Source organism: Bactrocera dorsalis, chromosome 5 (genome assembly GCF_023373825.1).
Source record: "Bactrocera dorsalis isolate Fly_Bdor chromosome 5, ASM2337382v1, whole genome shotgun sequence".
Taxonomy (NCBI): Eukaryota; Metazoa; Arthropoda; class Insecta; order Diptera; family Tephritidae; genus Bactrocera; species Bactrocera dorsalis.
Window position 1 is genome coordinate 37,180,092 of NC_064307.1, and position 22,782 is coordinate 37,202,873.

At 34.6% G+C, this 22,782-nt stretch overlaps 3 protein-coding genes and 1 long non-coding RNA gene across 5 annotated transcripts in view; 2 read left to right on the forward strand and 2 right to left on the reverse strand.

Moving 5' to 3' along the window:
• The window catches only part of LOC125779055 (odorant receptor 63a-like), a 214,232-nt gene that overhangs the window by 165,601 nt on the left and 25,849 nt on the right, over positions 1–22,782 (reverse strand). The gene's annotated exons all lie outside the window — the stretch shown is intronic.
• The window catches only part of LOC125779050 (kelch-like protein 17), a 398,740-nt gene that overhangs the window by 17,034 nt on the left and 358,924 nt on the right, over positions 1–22,782 (forward strand). The window lies entirely within an intron of this gene.
• LOC125779064 (rabenosyn-5-like) lies at positions 542–1,225 on the reverse strand. The gene is made up of 3 exons (XM_049459489.1): positions 957–1,225; positions 746–893; positions 542–685 (listed from the first exon to the last, which is right to left on the reverse strand). Exons 1-3 carry the CDS (start codon positions 1,128–1,130, stop codon positions 573–575), a joined length of 435 nt encoding a protein of 144 aa, XP_049315446.1. The 5' UTR covers positions 1,131–1,225; the 3' UTR covers positions 542–572.
• The window catches only part of LOC125779068 (uncharacterized), a 59,534-nt gene continuing 51,051 nt past the window's right edge, over positions 14,300–22,782 (forward strand). Inside the window, exon 1 of the long non-coding RNA XR_007423096.1 lies at positions 14,300–14,458. This is a non-coding gene — a long non-coding RNA (uncharacterized LOC125779068). The remainder of the gene's footprint in view (positions 14,459–22,782) is intronic.

A 22,782-nucleotide genomic window follows, 5' to 3' on the forward strand; every position in this document is an offset into this window, starting at 1 on the left:
AAGTCAGACTGCAAAGAAAAATACAATAACAGTTACATCGTACCAAATAATATTTAAAAAAATTACTCCGTAAGCATAATCGTTCTCATTATTTCCTCTGATTTGACCGCCGCTAGCGTTATTTGCAATGCTTGTCGTTCATATGCTTCCATTGCTTGACGGCGTTCAGTTTCAATACGTTGTTCTGCCTCCATTCGTTTACGATCTTGAATTTTTCGTATATCTTCTTCTTCAGGTAGGGGTCGTATTGACAGAATTTTGTCTTTGATTAGTTGGCTGCATGATAAACGTATGGCTTTTTTTAGGGCCCCTTCTCGACTACCTTCTTGACAAGGTACAGCTAATATACGTTTACTCCGCAAATCGATAGCTTCAGCCACATGGCCAATTTTTCCCCTGAACGCACTTGCGTCGGCAATGGTGAAATTAGACTCTCCATCGTAAAGACTACCAACAATTTTTAAATACATTTCTATATCGGGTAATACATCTTTGCGCAGTTTTTGTATTAGCATAAATTTGTGAAATAAGCGGATGGTATGTTCGACTCTCATGCATTTCTTGCCGAGTTTCTAGTAGCCACAAACAATGGTCACAGGAACCGATACCATGGTGCTGTGGATTTGATTTATTTGCATTTCCTTGATAGCTTCGCTTTGTGATGTAGCCAAACTGGCAAGTTGCACTAATTTTTAAATAAATTATTTTTTATGACATAAGAACAGGAGACAATTAAGTTACTTACATGCAGTTTCTATTGGAAGGAACTTTGAACAATCATTGCACATAATACTTCCACACAAACGGCAGTGATGCTGATGGCGAGCAATGTGAAAGTTTTTGGCGCAACTAGGGCATAATTTCACTGAGCTACCATCCAACCATGTAAAAATCTACGAATTCATAATTAAATAAAAGTAAATAAACATTATATGCGGTTTAAATTAAGTACTCACATTGCGTTCATGTTGTTTTCGCAGTACGGGATCCATTGGTAAATTGGTTAATAATTTATGTAGCCGAATAATCAATTTATTCGTTTCACTTGCATATCGCTCCAGTCGTGGGTTTCTTATCGATGGAAAATACTCCAAATGGTTATACTCGGCGCCAACTTCTTGGCGATCCATAAAATTAAAGATAAACTCGAACAAATTGTTTTGCAAAAACCTTTGTTACTATCATGGTATAGAGGTTACGATGGCAAAAATGTAAATATGGCTGTGAATGAGCATAATCTGGACCCCACTATTTGGCATGGTTGCTTATTTGTTCGTAACATTTTTCTGTGGTGAACATTCATTAGCTTACCACAGTTAAAAAGAGGCATAAATAAAAAACTTAATTTTTCATGTATTTGCTCATATTGTTCTCATCTTTAAGAATATATATTAAAATAAAACGATTTTCTTTTGAAAATATATTAAAGTTTTATATATAACCAATATTTTTGGGACAACTTTTCCATAAATTTTAAGAAAATAACACAATGCAACCATTTTCCGGTAAAAAGTCGGCCATCTTGGTTAAAAGTCGGCCATCTTGGATTCAAATAGAAACTCAACCCCGGACTACACTTGGCGTTTCTACAGTGGCACCTCTCAGCTGTGCCTTTGTTTACATAACATCAGCTGATACTTTCTTTACTCCTCCTCTACCGTGCTTATCACAACACAACAAGTAAACGAAAACTGAACTGATTTGCTTGGGGACTCACAGCTTAATGAAGCTAAAATATTTTTTACGCCAGCGATCGTCACGCTGTTACTCTCTTGAGTCACTTTAGTTCCCGTCAATGCAACAAACTCAGCACTTTTCAATCACAATAAGCAGAACCATCACAGCCCGCAAGCTGAGTTGCGCTGGCGCCGTCTGGCAAGCGGTGGCTGCCACGAAATTAACGGTGCCCTGAGTTATTGCGCGATTTGTAGATATGTATATACACTCCCTGTCAATAGGTTAGACGCACCCGTTCAATTAAATAAAAGTTGATAAGCATACACCTGGGTTTAACACTAATACTTCAAGGATAATTTTCAAAAGATTTACATATAAATTTAACAAAAATGACGTTTTCAAACATTGTCATAAAAAAGTCATTTCTAAAGAGTTAATTTTAGACTTGTCACTAGAATAAACACACTTAAGGTAACTTATTTTTTAGAAGTTTCCTTTTATTGTTTTGATACTTATTCTCATAAGGTGTGTTACATTTTTAGTTGTTCGCTGAACTGTTGAAAAACGAGCGTTTACTTTGTCTTAGTACCCAAATATTGCTCAAAATCGATTGATTTCGATCGTTTGTTAAGCAAAATAATTTTTATTTATTTCTTACAGAATACAAAAACGTGAGGTGTGTTTAATGCAATGACCAACCGAAAGTCCACGAGATTAGATCCCTAGAATCTTCAAATATGGAGGTATGTTTTCTCGAGTCAACTGTTTATATATTTTTATTTTTCGAATTTTGAAAGAAAACTATTTTGCCCAACTAAGACTGGCGGGGTTGAAATGAGAACAGTTTGTTGAAGAAAAAATTTAGGCGGTTAACTTATGACTAGTAGTGTGCAAATGTATGTACTATATGCAAGTAGGTCTGGTATTTATTATTCCTTTGCTGCAGGGAGACCCAACATGCTAACACGATTGTTCAAAGTACAGTATCTTATAAAAGTATTTAAAATTTTTACGAGCAAGGAGTTACAGTAGTTGACTTAAGTATGTATATATGAATATGAATATTGTAGTGGTCCTACCTAAATGCCACTTACCAAGCACTCATAAATTATAATAAGCAAATTCATGAATTAGTCACATTTGTAAAGACCACACAAGAATGCATAAGCAAAGCGACATACACAAAAGAGTTTCGCATTACAAACGAGACGAAATTCAATAATAATATTTTCTATGTTGCAATCAATATGTGCAAACAACACGGTCAATGCACTCTAAAAATAACAAGTGTTGCAACCTAATGAGTAAACAGTATAGTCGCATTGTAATGCATTCTGCAAGGTCAGCAATCACTTTGATTGGCTGCCTTTATACTTTTCCGGGTTTTGACTGGAAATACACGGGGCGGAGTCATGGAAGAGTCAGTTAAACCAAAATGTATAAATACCCTTATATTTTCAATAAAGGACAGATTCAGAGCATACATGAACCAAACCTGTTGTGTTTTGAATCTCAACTAAATCATTCCGGCTGACTAAGCTTAATGATTAGCCCTCACAAAGGGGCTGTTTAAAAATATAATTTGTCGCGTTCACATCAGTAGGCTGAGCGATGTGATCGTGTGTTAGGTGTTTCACATTAATTCTTTCTCTGTTTCCTTACGACACGGCAGACCTGCCGCTTGATGAATGTAAAGGACCAATCCTCCACATGGCGATCCTGCGGACCAAAACTTTTGATCCTGTCTGCTGATCCTATTTTCATTAAATTTTATTACTGCAGTCACGAACCAAATTTGCTGGTACACACATCAAACTGTCCAATTGAACGAAGGACATAATTTCAAATCCTGCAGCAACAACATTTCATCAGCCCACTACTGCAAATTACTTCAATCATCTACATGGCACCAGAGGACCAACACACCGAATTCGTACCAAAAGCAGCATTTGACGCCCTCAAACTGAAGTACGAAAGGCTATTGAGAGCACAACAATACACACCAGCAGCCACCACGACGGACGATAGCACCCAACAACCAGCATACGTGCCGACCCCAAAAGACGCGGGCCCCAAACCTATAACAATCGAAGAGTATAAGCGTCGACAGCAGGCGATAAAACGCCCTCTTACACCACCACCAAGGGAAAAAAGGAAACGCGCCGGCAGAAGATTCCAACAACGCAGAGCCAAGGCGATCTTATACCATCAGCTCAACCTGTCAACCAGCACAGACACAAAGAGGGAGGTACAGAAGCAGCTTATTAATTTGAAAAAACTTTAAAAATACATTAATTAATACTTTATCAAATACATATTACGTTTTTAAAATGGGAGTTTGGAGTAAAATACTTACCTCAATCACACTCGTATTCACAGGATACGAAGTGAACAATGCAATTGATAAAAAAAATAAAGAAACTTCCAACTTCAATAATAATAATAATAATAACAATATTTTAAAAGACAACATTACAAGCACAAGCTATTTAGAAATTTTTCTAACAATAATTGTCACAATTATCATAATATCATTTATCATAAAGCAAATTTTCAACAAACTAAAGCGTAGCCTTGTTAGACAACAGGCACAAATATAAATATGAATAAAAATATATAATGGCCACATGGCAAAAAATTTATCAGCATATTTTAATTGAGAAAGAAAATTTCAATAGAGCATATAAATGCTTAAATAAAACTATAAAAATAAAAGAAGACACAGTGCAAAAGCATCTGCAAACACTATTCGTAACACTCGAATCAATACGAAGTATACAAAATGTATACAAAGAGAAATTATCAAAAGAACACAGAGATATATGTTTAGAAATTTTCTGGCATTTGCGAGACAAATTAATAAAAATTCTAGCGCATTACAACATTGATATGTCAATACCACACTCAATATCCACACCAATCACTTCGAATTCTGAAAATTCAAACACTGAATCCCATACCACAACAAGAACCATGTCTGAATTCAATTTAGAAATGGCTACAAAAGCTATTCCCAACTTTTCGGGAAATCATAAAGAGTTAGAATCATTTCTAAAAATTGTAGAAATAGTCTACCATGGATTAACACCTACAGGCAAAATAGCACTGATTGACTTTATTATTTATGTAAAACTATCACAAATAGTACGAACGAACATAACTGCAATACAACCGCCCACAACACTAGAAGACCTAAAAAACTTATTGACAAATAAATATAAAAGCACGACAACTATACCAAAACTACAAAATCAACTAGCCAGCTTAACACAAAGAAACCTAAATATAACTAATTACAAAAATAAAATTCTCTATTTAATATCTGAACTAAATAAACTTCAAATATCACAAATTGGCCCTAATGCCACTACTGAACAAAAAGCACTCGTCACCCAACTAAATGAGCAATACAGCTTAACTGTATTTAAAAATGGTTTAAACGACCAATTCAAACAAACTGTTTTCTCCGCACTTCCAAAATCGCTAGACACAGCGGTGGACCTAGCCCTAGAACTTGAACAGGTTATTGAAAACAACAATTCAAGAGTTATGATTATCTCAAATAATAAACGATACAATAATCGCACCAATGACCAAAGGAGATACCCCAATAACAACAATTTTAAAAACAACAACAATTCAAGCAACAACAATTTCAACAGATATACTAACAATAATTTCAGAAATGACAATTATCCTAGGAATAATAACAACAATAACACTTTTCATAATAATAATAGTGTACAAAGACAAAACAATTATAACAACAACAACCGCAACAATTTTAGACCGACCAATAGTAATAACTACAACAACAGGCCCAATAATAATAGACAAGGTGCTCAATTCAACAGAAACGGTCGCCACGTAAATTTCCTGCAATTCCAGGGAAACGTAGGCGACCCGGAGGACGACAATTAACCTCCTCCGGGTATTCGCAAGATACAAATATAAATAAAATATATGTCATCACTCAGAATTTAACAAATTTCATTACAATTTTTAATACACAATTCAACAAACCCATGACATTTCTAATCGACACAGGAGCTGACATATCCATATGCAAAAACCCTTTCAACAATGAATTCGATTACGATAGTAACAATAAAAGCAATTTAACGGGAATCACAAAAGACAAAATCACTTCATTAGGCACAGCTAAGCTAGCTTTTCAAGTAGGAAAAGATAGCACTAGCATTGATTTTCATTTAGTCACAGACGAATTCCCCACCACAACCGATGGAATTTTAGGCAGAGATTTTTTAGTCACACATTTATGCAAAATTGACTACGAAACATTCACTCTAACTGCAACAATTAACAACTATGAACACACGTTAATAATAGATACACAAATACAGTCAAATAGAATCTTAGAAGTACCGCCCAGAACAGAGGTTATAGTACCAATAGATCTAAATATAAACGAAGATAGCATAATTTTAAATCAGGAAATAGAACAGGGAGTATTCCTAGCCAATTCAATAGCACCTGCAAAAGGCAATTGCCACATAAAAATCATAAATGTCAATAATCATACAGCTAAAATTAAACAAATAAAATGTATAACAGAGAATTTATCAGATTACAATATTATGACAGCATATCAAAAACCGAATATTTACAACAGCAACCGCTTCAATAAATTAATAAAAGAATTAAAATTAGGTAACGTAGACAAACAAACAGAAAACGAGCTACACGAAATACTCCAAAAGTATCAATCAATATTCCATCTCGAAGGCGAAAGTCTTTCCACAAACTCTTTTTATACACAAAAGCTAAATCTCATAGACAATTCACCAGTTTACATAAAAAATTATAGACTACCGTATTCGCAGCAGGAAGAAATTCAAAAACAAATAGAAAATTTAATTGAAGACGATATTATCGAACCATCAGTTAGCCCCTATAATTCCCCATTACTCCTAGTACCAAAAAAGAATGACGAAAATGGCAACCAAAAATGGCGACTAGTAGTAGACTATAGAAAACTAAACGACAAAATCGTCAACGACAAATTCCCATTAACAAGGCTAGAAGACATCTTGGACACGCTTGGAAGAGCAAAATATTTCACAACTTTAGATATGACCAGTTCTTTTCACCAAATCCCACTAGACACCGACTCTAGACCACCAACAGCATTCTCCACACAAGATGGCCACTATCAGTTCAAACGACTACCTTTTGGATTAAAGATTTCATCAAATAGCTTCCAACGCATGTTGACAATAGCGCTATCAGGATTAAAATCAGAAGCTTTTCTCTATGTAGACGACATTATCGTATTTGGATGTTCAATCAAACACCATAACAAAAATTTAATAGAAGTATTTGAAAGATTAAAGAAATATAACCTAAAACTAAATGCCAGTAAATGTCAATTTTTGAAACCAGAAGTCCTCTACCTCGGACATTTAATCACTGATAAAGGTGTCAAAACTGACCCTGCCAAATGCGATACTGTACGCAAGTACCCCACACCAACGAATGCAGATGAAACACGAAGATTCATTGCATTTTGCAATTACTATAGACGATTCATACCCGACTTTGCACTAACAGCAAAATGTTTAAACACACTGTTAAAAAAGGGACAACCATTCATTTGGTCAGAAGAATGCGGAAAAGCATTTAACACATTAAAAGACAAATTAATAAACCCACCTATTCTTCAATACCCAGATTTCGACAAACCATTTATATTAACAACTGACGCATCTGACTTTGCCCTAGGAGCGATACTATCGCAAGGCGAAATAGGTCATGATTTGCCAATCGCGTATGCAAGCAAAGCCTTACAAAAACACGACATCAACAAGCCCATAATTGAAAAAGAGTTATTAGCAATTCATTGGGGCATCACCCAATTCAGGACATACCTTTACGGCAGAAAATTTATAGTCGTAACCGACCACAGGCCGTTAGTTTCACTATTTACACATAGAAATCCGTCATCAAAAATGACAAGAATCAGAATAGATTTATCTGACTATGACTTCGAAATTATTTACAAACAAGGCAAAATAAACACGAACGCAGATGCACTGTCACGCATCAAAATAGATAGCGACACACTTAAAGCAATGATACCCACTACAGAAAATGACGTGGAAGATATAAAAATTAACATATTAACAAGGAGCAAGGCCGCAAAAATTAATAAAAATGAAGAAATTAAGCATGCATGCAATAATGAAAATATAAAAGCGCAAAGAAATATAGAATATAAAGCGCATGAACATATACCCGGGAAACGCATTAAAGATACATCTCCTAAGAAGTCTGATCAACTTCACATATGGGAATGTACATCTTTTAATGACGTAAAGAATTTGAAAAAATTGAAATTTAAAATTGATAAAGAAAGTAACGTTACGATTGAAATAATTAATAAAGAAGTGCAAGTTACATGTAGCGACGACCCTTTGAAACTAGATTCAATGTTGGAGAAACTACATAGTGCTATGCACAATTCACATATAAAGGAGCTAGCCCTTTGTGAACAGGAATATATATTAAAGAATATAGATATGAATGCATTCAAAGAAAAATTTAATAAAATCGAAAACAAGAAAAGCGCGCCACTAAACATAATATTATATAGAGCTCCAGAAGAAATAAAAAGTACAATATTAAAATACAAATTAATAGATGAATTCCATACTTCCAACATATCAGGTCATTTAGGCGTTAGGAAGACAATTTTAAAATTGAAACAAAGATACACATGGAAAAACATGCGGCAAATGGTAAAAGAATTTATAAACAATTGCACGAAATGTGCACAGAATAAAACAACAAAACACATTAAAGAACCGCTCGTAGTGACAGACACGCCGACATCAACCTTCAGTACAGTCTCAATCGACACAATAGGCCCACTTCGTATCTCAAACGGCTACAGATACATATTAACGATGCAATGCGATTTATCGAAATTCGTCATAGCTCATCCCATTGAAACAAAAGACGCAAAAACAATTGCAACAACACTAGTCGAACAACTTATTCTGAAGCATGGCTTCATACAAACATTGAAATCAGACAGAGGCACAGAATTTGTTAATGAATTAATGCACAACGTGTGCACATTATTGAATACGAAGCAAATATTCTCAGCTCCGTATCACCATCAAACAATTGGGTCACTAGAACGAAACCACAGAAAATTAAACGAATATTTACTCACCTTTGCTGACGATTACGAATGGCATAAGTGGATACCATATTATACATTTGCATTTAACACAACACCACACACAGACACTGGTTATTCACCCTATGAATTGGTGTATGGAAAATTGCCGTCACTACCAAGTGACAAAATAAATAAAGAAAATAAATGTTATGACATTGACAATTATGCGAACGAATTGCATAGTCGTCTAAAAAACTCAATTACAAATGCCAGAAAACTAATAAACGCGGTAAAAATTAAAAGAAAACAAGAATATGACAAAAACACAAACAAATCAAATTTTGAAATCGGAGACATGGTGTACATAAAAAATGAAAATAAACTAAAACACCAGAGTCCATACCACGGGCCATACAACATTGTAAATACAAATGGAACAAATTCAATTGTTAAAATAAAAAATAAATGTAAAGAGTTCCACAATAACCAATTAAAAAAATACTTAGGCACATATGTAGAACAAAAACAAAATTGAATATAAATTAGGCATATGCAAACATTAGCTATTAATAAATACAAATATTTTACTCACACTTTCTAATCATATGTTACAAATAAGATACGCTAAGAAGATAACCAAAATAAACACACTTATATTTATGTACATACACTCACGTTACCATAAGTAAAAAAAAAAAAAAAAAAATTTTTAACAACAAACCCACATTATAAAAATAACAACACTCAAAAATTAAGTGTCATATTCTGTAAACACACAACACATAAAATGCAAACAAAAGCAAAAAAAAAAAAATACATAACAATGTAAAGCGACTCCATGACTTCACCAAAAAAAAAAAAAATCATTCCGTTCATTCTTTTCACGTAATAAATTTTTCTCAAGGGCAAGGGTGTAGTGGTCCTACCTAAATGCCACTTACCAAGCACTCATAAATTATAATAAGCAAATTCATGAATTAGTCACATTTGTAAAGACCACACAAGAATACATAAGCAAAGCGACATACACAAAAGAGTTTCGCATTACAAACGAGACGAAATTCAATAATAATATTTTCTATGTTGCAATCAATATGTGCAAACAACACGGTCAATGCACTCTAAAAATAACAAGTGTTGCAACCTAATGAGTAAACAGTATAGTCGCATTGTAATGCATTCTGCAAGGTCAGCAATCACTTTGATTGGCTGCCTTTATACTTTTCCGGGTTTTGACTGGAAATACACGGGGCGGAGTCATGGAAGAGTCAGTTAAACCAAAATGTATAAATACCCTTATATTTTCAATAAAGGACAGATTCAGAGCATACATGAACCAAACCTGTTGTGTTTTGTATCTCAACTAAATCATTCCGGCTGACTAAGCTTAATGATTAGCCCTCACAAAGGGGCTGTTTAAAAATGTAATTTGACGCGTTCACATCAGTAGGCTGAGCGATGTGATCGTGTGTTAGGTGTTTCACATTAATTCTTTCTCTGTTTCCTTACGACACGGCAGACCTGCCGCTTGATGAATGTAAAGGACCAATCCTCCACAACATACGCACAAAAGCAAATGCATAGAGATATATGTATGTTCGTATAAGTATATCCAGTAAAGAACTCGAAAGCATTCTCGGAGGGTTGATTTTAATATAGCAAATTGAAAATACAAACAGAGGAAACGTTTCCCTTGGGGGGGTTATAAATTCACCTTACGGTTAGTCCACACATCCGCATTTACATGTATAAAGATCCCTATATGCTAATGTGTGGCTTATTATCGTGTTAACATTGCGAACGACCATCTTATTTACTTCCGACATCTTCATATCCAAACGCACGCTTAGCAACAAAAGAGCAAAACATTTATTTCTTATTGCTCTTCTCGTGAACATACTCACACACACCTGGATGCACGATCACAACGACTGACGTTCTTAAATGGCCATAATCTCGATACAAATTCGATGCTTCGGTGAACTTTTACGTAATTTTGCCACAAACGTTAAGGGGTGTGCGTGATTCGCTTCTAAAACGCGACTGGGTTGTTGTTGTTGTTTTGTACTAAACTCCAGGTCCCATGCAGAAAATAAATGCGGAGTGTTTGGTTTTGCTTCAGTTATTAAATTAAGTGCAAGCCTATAGAACTTATGGAAGAAAAGTTCCCAAAAAGAGTAAACAGATAGTATTATTCATCATAATTCAATTATAAATATTTCACCAGACTAGTGTGCACTATAGAAAATTAAATTTTTTGAAATAATAAGTTTCATTGAAATATTTATTTCGTTCGTCATTCCGAAAAAAATATGGCCGGAATTGTATTTTAACTTCGTTAACTGTGAGAAATCAATTGACATGGCGTCAAGTTGAAATATTGCATTAATTTTGGGGCACCCTGTAGTACTATATCAGTAAATTTATGAATTAAAAGTTGACTTTAAACAATATATCTCATCCAATCTATTATATATTTTAGCAAAACTTGTGGAATATATAATAATGGATATGTCATGGTTTGCTGCCAAAAATTAATGAAATCACTTTACGAATTGCTTTAACTCCAATATACTACATCTAATGAGTTATCTCCATGAAGTTAGATATGTGAAAAAATGTTCCCGAAGATATAAGTATACTTCAGTAATACCAAAAATTGATAACACAGATTTTGTCTTAGTTGGTATATACCCAATGTATTTTTAACAGTAGATTTTAAATTTCTTATGTTTGTCTCATCTTCTTCTTCTTTATTGGCGTAGATATTGCTTACGGTTAGAGCCGACTTTACAACAGAGTCGTTCTTCTTTTTGCATTTTGGCGCCATTTCGAGATTCCAAACGAAGCAAGGCCCTTCTCCACCAGATCGATTCAACGGATTGAAATTCTTCGTCTTCTTCTCAGTTCCTTATTCGCTGAACTATGTCAATGTCGTCGCATATGTCGTACAGCTCATCGTTCCATCGAATTCGTTATTCGCCATTGCCAATGCGCAAAGGACGATAAAACTTCCGCAAAACCTTTCTATCGAAAAGTCGTAACGTCGACTCGTCAAATGTTCTCATCGTTCACTCTGCACCATATAGCAGAACGGGTAAAGGAACCTCCGCTCCATTGTCATCGATTGGGAAAGCGGGTTCGCCATATCCTGATGTTATGTTTTCACTGCCATTCAGCAGGCTGGAGAACTTTTCCTCTATAAGTTCTAAAGGCTTTAGGCTTCAGTCACTAGAACACCTTTGGAGGTTCTACAAGCGTATGCACTGGTCTTGAATCCCTCTATTAGTCATCGCATCTTTTCGTAGAAATTTCAAGCATAACCCCTGACGGCCAATTTACCAAGCTCCACATACTCACTCATTTCGACCTCTCTCTTTTTTGCTTGCAAATTCTTACCCCTTCCCGCACGTGTTGCGGTCGAGTGTAATGTTGCGAACTAGACCCTTATACCGAGTTTTCGATGAGGGCTCTCAGAAATCATGAGTGTAGGTCGGGCAGATAATCGTTCGGTTTGTTGTTATGTTGTTTCATCTATCGGTTTTTTGTAACATTTATATCAGATCGATAAAGAAATATATATTAAAACAAGTAAGGAAGGGCTAAGTTCGGGTGTCACCGAACATTTTATACTCTCGCATGATAAAGTGATAATCGAGATTTCATTATCCGTCATTTACATATTTTTTTATTTTGCTGTAAAATTAATTAGAATTAAATTCTGAGAGATTTACCGATATTTTTGGTGGAAAATTAGGTTAGGTTAGGTTAGGAACTGTGTTCTTCGTGTTCGATATCAGGGACCGTGAAAAGTTATTGTCCGATCACGACAATTTTTCCACAAGGAATATCTCAGCTCAAATACCGTATTTGTGTAAAGTTTTATTCCGCTATCATTGCTTCCTAATATACAGTATCGGACAAAACATTTGCAACTGAAATATGGTATTGAAAATAATGTCGATTACACAGAAAATAATTGCCGGAAACCTACTCTTTTAATTTTATTTTAAATATTGGATATTAATTAAGGTAAACAAAGCAAATTTAATAATATTTTTCAGTTCATTTGTTTAATGTAAATAAGAAAACGATATAACATCTATATTCAATAAGACAAAACAATTGCAACTCAAAGAAAAGGGTTCACTATTTGTAATAAAATAAAAGAAAAACTTATTATTTTGTAGCAAACTCATTACTCTCAATAACTGCTTTGCATCGCAGCGGCATTGAAGCTATAAGGTCATCCACTTAGGTTAGGGGTATATTTCTCTATGCCTCCAGGGCCCTTTGGAAAAACTGATCAGCGATACTGCGATCAATTTTTTTTTTTACAATTTCCCTTAAATTTTCTTTGAGATTAAGGCCTGGGAACTGTGGAGGCCACTCCATTCCATCCACTTTAATCCTCTGTAACCACGATTTTAGGGCCTATGCCATATGCTTCGGGTCGTTCTTCTATTGGAAGACCCACTTATGTGGCATTTCCCATTCACCATGTGGCAACATTACGGTTTCCAGAATGTCTTTGTAAACGTACCGATCCATGGTACCATTAATACGATGAAGCGGCCCCAAACCAGAAGCAGAAAAGCATTCCCAGACCATAACATAGCAACTAACATAGCAACTATGCTTGACTGTTTTTAGATAATAGAAATTTTTAAGAGGCTTGTTTCGTGGACGTCGAACGAAACTCACACCATCACTTCCTACCAAATTAAATTTGGACTAATCACTAAAAAGAACAGTTTTCCTCTTGCTTTTTGGCCATTCTAGATGATTTTTAGCGAACACAATCGTTTTAGTTGGTTTCGTTTGCTAATAAGCGGTTTCTTCGCTGGTCGGTAACTGTGTAAATCAGCGTTATTTAGGCGATGAGCGACCGTTCTTGAGTAGATTGGTAACCCAAGCTCCTTTACCAATTGCGGAGCGCTTTGAAATGGATATTTTTTTATCTCCCTTACAATTGAGCTGCCAGTTTTGTCATCAGTTTTTCTTGATCGGCGATCACGATGCACTACTTCGACAGTTTTGTTCCTAATAAAGTTCGAAATTATTCGTGAGATTAATGACTTGTGAATTGTGTACTTTACAGAAATTTCTTTTTGAGAAGTTCCGTTATTATAATCACCAATAACACGTGATCGGAGTGCTCCACCGAATTTATTTAGAGCCAATAGGTTTTTTGTAAAAAAATTTAAAATAAAAACGTATTTTCGCAAAAATTCAGAGCAGGAAGTATGCTCAGTAAATGTTCTAATTAATTGAAACTCAATACCTTTAGACAAAGAAACGAACAAAGGAGAAAAGAAATGAACAATACAGAGTTGCAATTGTTTTGTCGAGGCGGATTGGCGTACATTTGAAATTGTTTTCAAATATAACTGGCAAATTAAAAAAGATCGCGATAAACATTGCAAAATATGTAACTTCAATGCTGTAAATTTAAAAAAAAGGAACAAAAAGGAAGGGCTAATTTCGGGTGTCACCGGACATTTTACACTCCCGCATGATAAAGTGATAATCGAGATTTCATTATCCGTCATTTACATATTTTTTTTATTTTGCTGTAAAATTAATTAGAATTAAATTCTGAGAGATTTACCGATATTTTCGGTGAAAAATTAGGTTAGGCTAGGTTAGACCTTGAAAAGTTGTAGTCCGATCACGACAATTTTTCCACAAGGGATACCTCAGCTCAAATACCGTATTTGTGTAAAGTTTTATTCCGCTACGATCATTGGTTCCTAATGTATATATTATACAGAGAAGGCATCAGATGGAATTCAAAATAATGTTATATTGGAAGAAGGCGTGGTTGTGAACCGATTTCACCCATATTTCGTACATGTCATCAGGGTGTCAAGAAAATCTTATATACCCGAATTTCATTGAAATCGGTCGAGTAATTCCTGAGAAATGGTTTTTGGTCCATAAGTGGGCGACGCCACGCCCGTTTTCAATTTTTCAAAAAAGGCTGGGTGCAGCTTCCTTCTGCCATTTCTTCCGTAAAATTTAGTGTTTCTGACGTGTTTTGTTAGTCGGTTAACCCACTTTTAGTGATTTTCAGCATAACCTTTGTATGGGAGGTGGGCGTGGTTATTATCCGATTTCTTCCATTTTTGAACTGTACACTGGTCGGCATATATATTTTGACATGGCGATGCCTCAGTTTCGGTTTGAAATTTTATTTATTTTAAAGAGAAAAGTATTTATGGATTGTACATAGTTCATTTAGTTACAATATATTAAATTATAAATATAACAATTTTTCATGTTTAACATTGATTTAGATTTTTTATTTAATTAAAACTAAAAACAAAGTACTTTCATGGGTGGCATAAGTTTTTTGACAAAAATTTTTTTTTATCTTAATTCACTATTTTGTTTTATAAATCTATTTTAAACTGGAAATTAATAAAAAATATAACCTCCTTTGGTGTCTATGACCTTTTGGAGGCGATTCGGGACGGAATCGACCAAGGTTTGGAGGTATTGCAAAGGAATCTCTTTCCAATTCATTGTGACCTCAGTGATGGTTTCTGGTTTTGTCCTGGTCAGATCAGTGCTTCTATTTCGCTTTATTAGCGACCACACATTTTCAATAATGTTTAAGTCAGGACTTTGTGGTGGCCAATCGAGGGTTTCCACCCCAACATCTCTTAAAAACCTAGTAATTAATCTCGCCTTATGGCATGGAGCATTGTCCTGTTGGAGAATAAATTCTTTTCCTATTAATTTGTCGCCGGAAGGAAGTGCATAATTGTTTAAGGTTTCTAAATATCGGTTCTGGTTCATGGATCCGTCTATGGGAACCAAGTCTCCCACACCATTGTATGAAACTGCGCCCCAGAACATTACGCTCCCACCCCCATGGCTTACTCTTTGACACACAGGAGCAATTTTTTTACGATAATTCTTGTTAATTCGTACAAAAACTTTCTTTTGAGATGAGTGGAATTCAAAACTACTCTCATCCGTCCACAGGATTTTACGCCAAAAAGAAGGGGACTTGGTGATGTACCTTTTCGCGAACTCCAAACGCTTTAGTCTATTTTTTGGGGTGATAAAAGGTATTGGCTTTGCAATATATGTTTTCATATCTGCTTCAATCAAACGCCTGCGTATTGTTCTCTCACTTATGGAAGTGGATGTAGTCTCATTCCATTCCAAGGACACAGCCTTTGGTGTTTTTAGAGGGTCCTTCTTAAAAGCACGGACGTTAAGACGGTCGGCATCAGGTCCTGTCTTTCGATTTCTGCCTTTACGGCGAACATTGATGACATCGTTACATTTTTTATATTTATTGATTTGATAGTAAATGGTCTGACGAGACAAATTATATTCCCTAGCGATGTTTATTACGGAAAAACCCAAGTTGTATTTGATCACAATTTCTGATCTTATTTTGGTGCTCAGCTCAGATGTTTTAACCATTTTAAATATTAAAAGATCAACTTTATGCAATGTTAATGAAAACTTGTAATAATATTCTTGAACCACACTTTCAGCTTGCCTAGAAACAACTAAATCACGCAATGACAAAATATATATGCCGCTGCAAAAATCGTTGCTTGCCGGCATTCTTATCAGCAGAACGAAAAAACAAAAGACAATTGACGAAATATTTCGCATATTTACAGTTATTAATTTGCACTTCTCTTTCATCATCATTTTCGGTTCTAATAATGCACCGGTACTTAGTTCAAGAGTCTAAAGGTCAAATGAATGCTATGACAAAATATATATGCCGACCAGTGTATATGGAAATGCCTAAAGGAAACGACTATGTAGAGTTTGGTTGATGTAGCTATAGTAGTTTCCGAGATATGTACAAAAAACTTAGTAGGGGGCGGGGCCACGCCCACTTTTCCAAAAAAATTACGTCCAAATATGCCCCTCCCTAATGCAATCCTTTGTGCCAAATTTCACTTTAATATCTTTATTTATGGCTTAGTTATGACACTTTATAGGTTTTCGGTTTCCGCCATTTTGTGGGCGTGGCAGTGGGCCGATTTTGCCCATCTTCGAACTTAACCTTCTTATGGAGCCAAGAAATACGTGTACCAAGTTTCATCATGATATCTCAATTTTTACTCAAGTTACAGCTTGCACGGACGGACGGACAGACGGACGGACGGACAGACAGACATCCGGATTTCAACTCTACTCGTCACCCTGATCACTTTGGTATATGTAACCCTATATCTGACTCTTTTAGTTTTAGGACTTACAAACAACCTTTATGTGAACAAAACTATGATACTCTACTTAGCAACTTTGTTGCGAGAGTATAATGAACAAGATAACTAGGTGAATCAAATTGCTGTAATTGACTGGATCAAAGGGTCCAGTAATGTAAAAATAAACATTTATCTATTAAGGATCGATTATAGTTATAGGGTTTGCCTGCATAAACTACTCCAAGTATTTACATATGTAAATGTGTACATATATATGTAAATTTAATTATAGGTAGATAATAGCGTAATTACAGTGTACGCTTAAAATTAACGACGTACAAAATATTCCGTTCGCTTGATAATACCTTTTGTGTATAATTTGCATTTGGTGTGCAGGGGATCTGTAATCTGCATACATATATACAAAATATGTAATATAATATATTCCATAGGAAGCGAGTTACTATTGAGTGCTTTCTGTCCACATATAATGTGGACAATGCATTGTAAAGTGGTTTTAATGACTAATGGAACCGAAAGAAATATTTGTGAATGGAAGTTTGCCAAAAGTGATTGTTGCCAAAGTGGCATTATTTCAAGACATACTATGAAAGAGCTAGACAACATGGCACCTGGCTTACAAAAATATTTAATCAATTTCCAAAGTAAAACTTGATGAATGAGCAAATAATAATTCTTCCAAAGCCTTGAGTGGACAAATTCCTTTTATCAACAAGTTAGCATATGATAGCAATAACAAAGTTATTTATTAAAATTTGATAGGAAAGAATATGCGAGTACCTCATCTAAGTCTAGTGTAACTGTTCTTCTTACTGTATCCATTTGATCATACTAGTTTAATTGATTTATGTTAATTGCTAGCCCTATTCGCCATACCATGCAAATATGTGCGTACATGCATCTATGGGCATACAATATACCATATTCCACAATTGTACAAACTGAAGTAACTGTAGTTCATACAAACATGTTTATTAATATTATGTGCTCCTTTAATCTTGACCTCATTTCATAGGTTCTAACTTGGATTCATGTCCGAGAAAATCCAAAATATCGATATTCTCCAGAGAAAATAAATTATTGGTTTCTTCCTCAAAATACGCCCGAATAACTTTTCTTAATCCAAACATAAGCTGACAAGTCTGCAGGATATTTTTTAAGCCCAATGGTTGAATAAAATCGGTTACTGCCTGTCGCTATGTTTTAAATATATCGTTTTGACCATTCTTATTATTGCAGCATGCGCAATTGGTTCCCAAATCCTGCCTTTGACCAACACCCTCCTCACATTGTTTTGATTGCTTTTATATTTTTTGCAAGAAATTTGCATTAGTTTATCAATATCAGTCACATTTGCAATTTTTCATTTATTTTTCAAATTATTTGCCTTTCTTCTAACGCGGTATATTTTTTAGATTGCAGTTTTATACTATTTCTACCACTGTTATACCCTACATTACTCATTTTTCAACAACACAAAATATTGTGTTTTTTTTTATAAAAAGCTACGCCGCTTTATGTGACCAGAACTGTATGCGATATTTAATAATTCCTACACGGATTAAGTTTGAACTCAATAGAGTGCGTTTAAGAACAATCGATTAGCTGCCCACGGCTGGCCAGCGGCAAGTAAAGAGCCGGCAATTTTGTATGTGTTAACTTTACCAATTTATTTATGTGGGTGGCTTTTGCAAGTTTTGCTTCAGGCAATCAGTTTTACTCTGCCTTTGAAACTTTCTTTGAAAAGTATTTTCTTTGTTTTTCATAGGAAATGCTGTGCGAAAGTTATTCTAACAAACCCGCAAAAAGTAAATAAACCTACCGAAATACTAAGGTCAAATAAAGCAAGGCTAGGGCAACACTTCAAGTGCCGCATAGAGCAAATTAGTCAATTTTTAATCGATCCATTAACCTTTGAGGTAGGAGGTTGTTAGATGGATCACATTGCAATTAATTACTTTACTTCTATTGAATTCAAAAGGACAACAAAAATAACTAACTTTAAGGGAGGATGTAAGAGCTTGAAGGCAGAATATTTAGTCAGATTAGGCACGTAAGAAAAATCGTGTCACTGCAAGCCCACCAAATAAGATTTGAATCGCTAAAGAAAGTCTTTTCAACGCTTACAGGTGCTAGTTGTGCCATTTAATTTAATATAAACAATCTTTGTATACCCTCGGATCATGTAGCTAAAGAGTATAATAGTTTTGTTCAAATAAGGATTGTTTGTAAGACCTAAAACTAATCCAGAAAATATTGGGGTACTCATATTCAATACTTATTGTTAAATTTTTACCGCGAATTACGATAGAGCTGTGAGATATATTACTCAAATTTGGAAAGAATGCGTTTCTAGTAATAGTATGCTTGTTTGCATGTATGAATAGATTGACTTGTATGGATAAAATGAGGTGAAAACTTGCTTTAGCCCCATATAACTAATATCAGAATTTTCAAATATTTGGTGATTTTACACCTTATATATTATTTATGGTATGTGAGGTAGCTTAATGAAAATCAGAGATAATCTTTTTCTGTTATTAATATGTAGCAATGCTAAAATTATCAAAAATTGGGTCAATACTGCACTTAGCTCCAATATACACAAAAACAAATTTTTAAACTTCCTGCGAACTTTGTAAGCTGTATGTTGGTCAATATGTAAAATATCTTAGGAAAATTAACTAAACGTATAATATTGCTATATTACTCACGTATTACTCAAATACTGAAATGCTACTTGTAATGATTTTCGAATATGAACGGTCAGTGTATTAGTTGTACATTAAAAAAAAATTATATAAATATGTATGTTCTCGAGTACACGTTAGTGCAATAAGCGCAGTTCTTTTTCTGTCTCCAATAGTGATGTTACAATGTTCATTTACTTGCATATACCGTATGTTTGTGCACTCGTGGCCACGCAAATCTTACCACTCACAAATTTCAAGTATTGCGCATATTTGACTAAATTTTATAGCGGTACGTTTTGCGGTATAGAAATTTTTATACTCTCGCAACAAAGTTGCTAAAGAGAGTATTATAGTTTTGTTCACATAACGGTTGTTTGTAAGTCCTAAAACTAAAAGAGTCAGATATAGGGTTATATATACCAAAGTGATCAGGGTGCCGAGTAGAGTTGAAATCCGGATGTCTGTCTGTCCGTCCGTCCGTCTGTCCGTCCGTCTGTGCAAGCTGTAACTTGAGTAAAAATTGAGATATCATGATGAAACCAAAAACCTATAAAGTTTCATAACTAAGCCATAAATAAAGATTAATTGCAGAAGGAAGCTGCACCCAGGCTTTTTTTTAAATTAAAAATGGGCGTGGCGTCGCCCACTTATAGACCAAAAACCATAACTCAGGAACTACTCGACCGATTTCAATGAAATTCGGTATATAATATTTTTTTAACACATTGCTGACATATACTAAATATGGGCGAAATCGGTTCTCAACCACGCCTTCTTCCAATATAACGCTATTTTGAATTCCATCTGATGCCTTCTCTGTATAATATATATATTAGAAACCAATGATCATAGCGGAATAAAACTTTACTCAAATACGGTATGTGAGCTGAGGTATCCCTTGTGGAAAAATTGTTGTGATCGGACTATAACTTTTCAAGGTCCCTGATATCGAACACGAAGAACTCAGTGCCCAACCTAACCTAACCTAATTTTTCGCCGAAAATATCGGTAAATCTCTCAGAATTTAATTCTAATTAATTTTACAGCAAAATAAAAAAATATGTAAATGACGGATAATGAAATCTCGATTATCACTTTATCGTGCGAGAGTATAAAATGTTCGGTGACACCCGAACTTAGCCCTTCCTTACTTGTTTTATTTAGAAATAAGTTATTAATTAAGTTATTAATCAAAAATATTCAAAATTAAAAACAAAACTCATTCACCCATTCATACATTCATTTTAAAGATAGTGAGCTTTACAAAATGAGCTCGAAATATAAGAGACTGACACGCAGTGAAAAACTGATATTTTTTATTTTTTAAATTTATTTTCATTTTCACCGTATTTGAAATTAATATTTTATTTTATTATTTTTTAATTGGAACACAAAGTTTGGGATACACCTACCCTTTAAAAACAATAAAATCGGCCGCTTTTGTATTAGCACAAAAAAGCTATTTTGAATGTGTAGTGGCAAGGTATGCCCTGCCACAAGTGTATTTGCTGATCTTTGCAGTTAATTTCCTGCTTAAGTTATAGCCACTAGAAATAGCTATTGAGATATTCTACATTGGCGGTCAGTTGTTTGAAAATGCGACCTATTATCCCAGTGATCCTAGGAAGGTTGTAGGCAATATTTGCGCAAAATTCATTTGGATTATTATTTGGTGTCTTATTAGTTTAGTGTAGAGGGAAAGAACTATATGTAATAATAATTTTTAATATCTGTGAGTACTTGTAGTCCGATTTCCAACAATTTCATAATGCGAAATAAGAATGTCAGATTAATATTATTAACGAAATTCTGTTGAAATTGGTAAGGAAGTTCTCAAGATAGACATTTTAATTTTATACGGTACCACATCCATTGTTCATTTTTGACATATTTTTGATTGTCACAAATTCATTGAATGATTGTAGGGCTGTGAATTTTTCCAACCTCTTGATCGACAACTGCCGCTGTAACCATAAATACCGAATATATAGATCCCAGAGCGTATTTTTTACCGAAAATATCATTTAAACTCTGACACAATTATTGAAATATGGTGAGAATCTGTTTATGATAATATTCTCCTACATCCTACAAAGCTACGAGCTAATGCCATCGTCCAGATCCTCGTTTATTTTTCCTATCTCTAAACGATCATATTGATCAACGCGTGTATTTGTGATATTTTAGTGAAAGTTTTATTTAGTTTGATCCTTGTAAAGTATTTAAATTGGCGGGTTACACTCTAACTTAGTAGTCCTTCCTTACTTTTTACCTTTGCACTTAAGCAAATAGCTTGCATGTGGTTAATTTATACTCCGTGCACCTGACGTATTAACCTGCCACTCATCACATCGAATCCGACCACGCACGCACTTATGTTGTTGCTTAGCACTTATCGTTTTATTTACGTGCAATATGATAAACTACATACATATGTAGTTATGCACGTATCTGCCTCTGGACGTCCAGTCCTGAATGTAGCACAAGACATTACTTGTTGGCCTTACCTGTCAAAGGCGAAAACTCTTAAGTTTAAGGTGGTAAGTCATCACAGAATATATGGCATTAACACAGTACACCATGTCGTATGAGGCAACAGAGAATGTTTAACTCACTTGTGTGAATGATCAGGTCATTTAATATTTAACTTTAGCTGCGTATAACTTTTTGAACGTATTTTGGTTATGACGAATCATGTAAAAAATCTATTTTGTGGGGCAGAAAATTTTATATTTGCTTATCATTTTTTTAAAGTTGAAGGTACATTTGCTTTGGAGAAAAAAAAATTAATTCAAAATCCTAAAAAATTCCATACAAAAAATATGGGAAGAGTAAAATGATTTAAGCACGATTCAAACTGAAAATAAATAGTTTATTCATATTAGATCCTTTCGTGAACATAAACTCAAAATTCAGGATGTGTGTGAAAAAATCTATTTTGGGAGCAAAGTACATCCTAATATACACATATATTCATAAAAAACTATGGAACGGCCATAGTTTCATGGAAAAAAAAGCTGTCATTTGACGTCACTCTGTGCTATTTCCATGACAT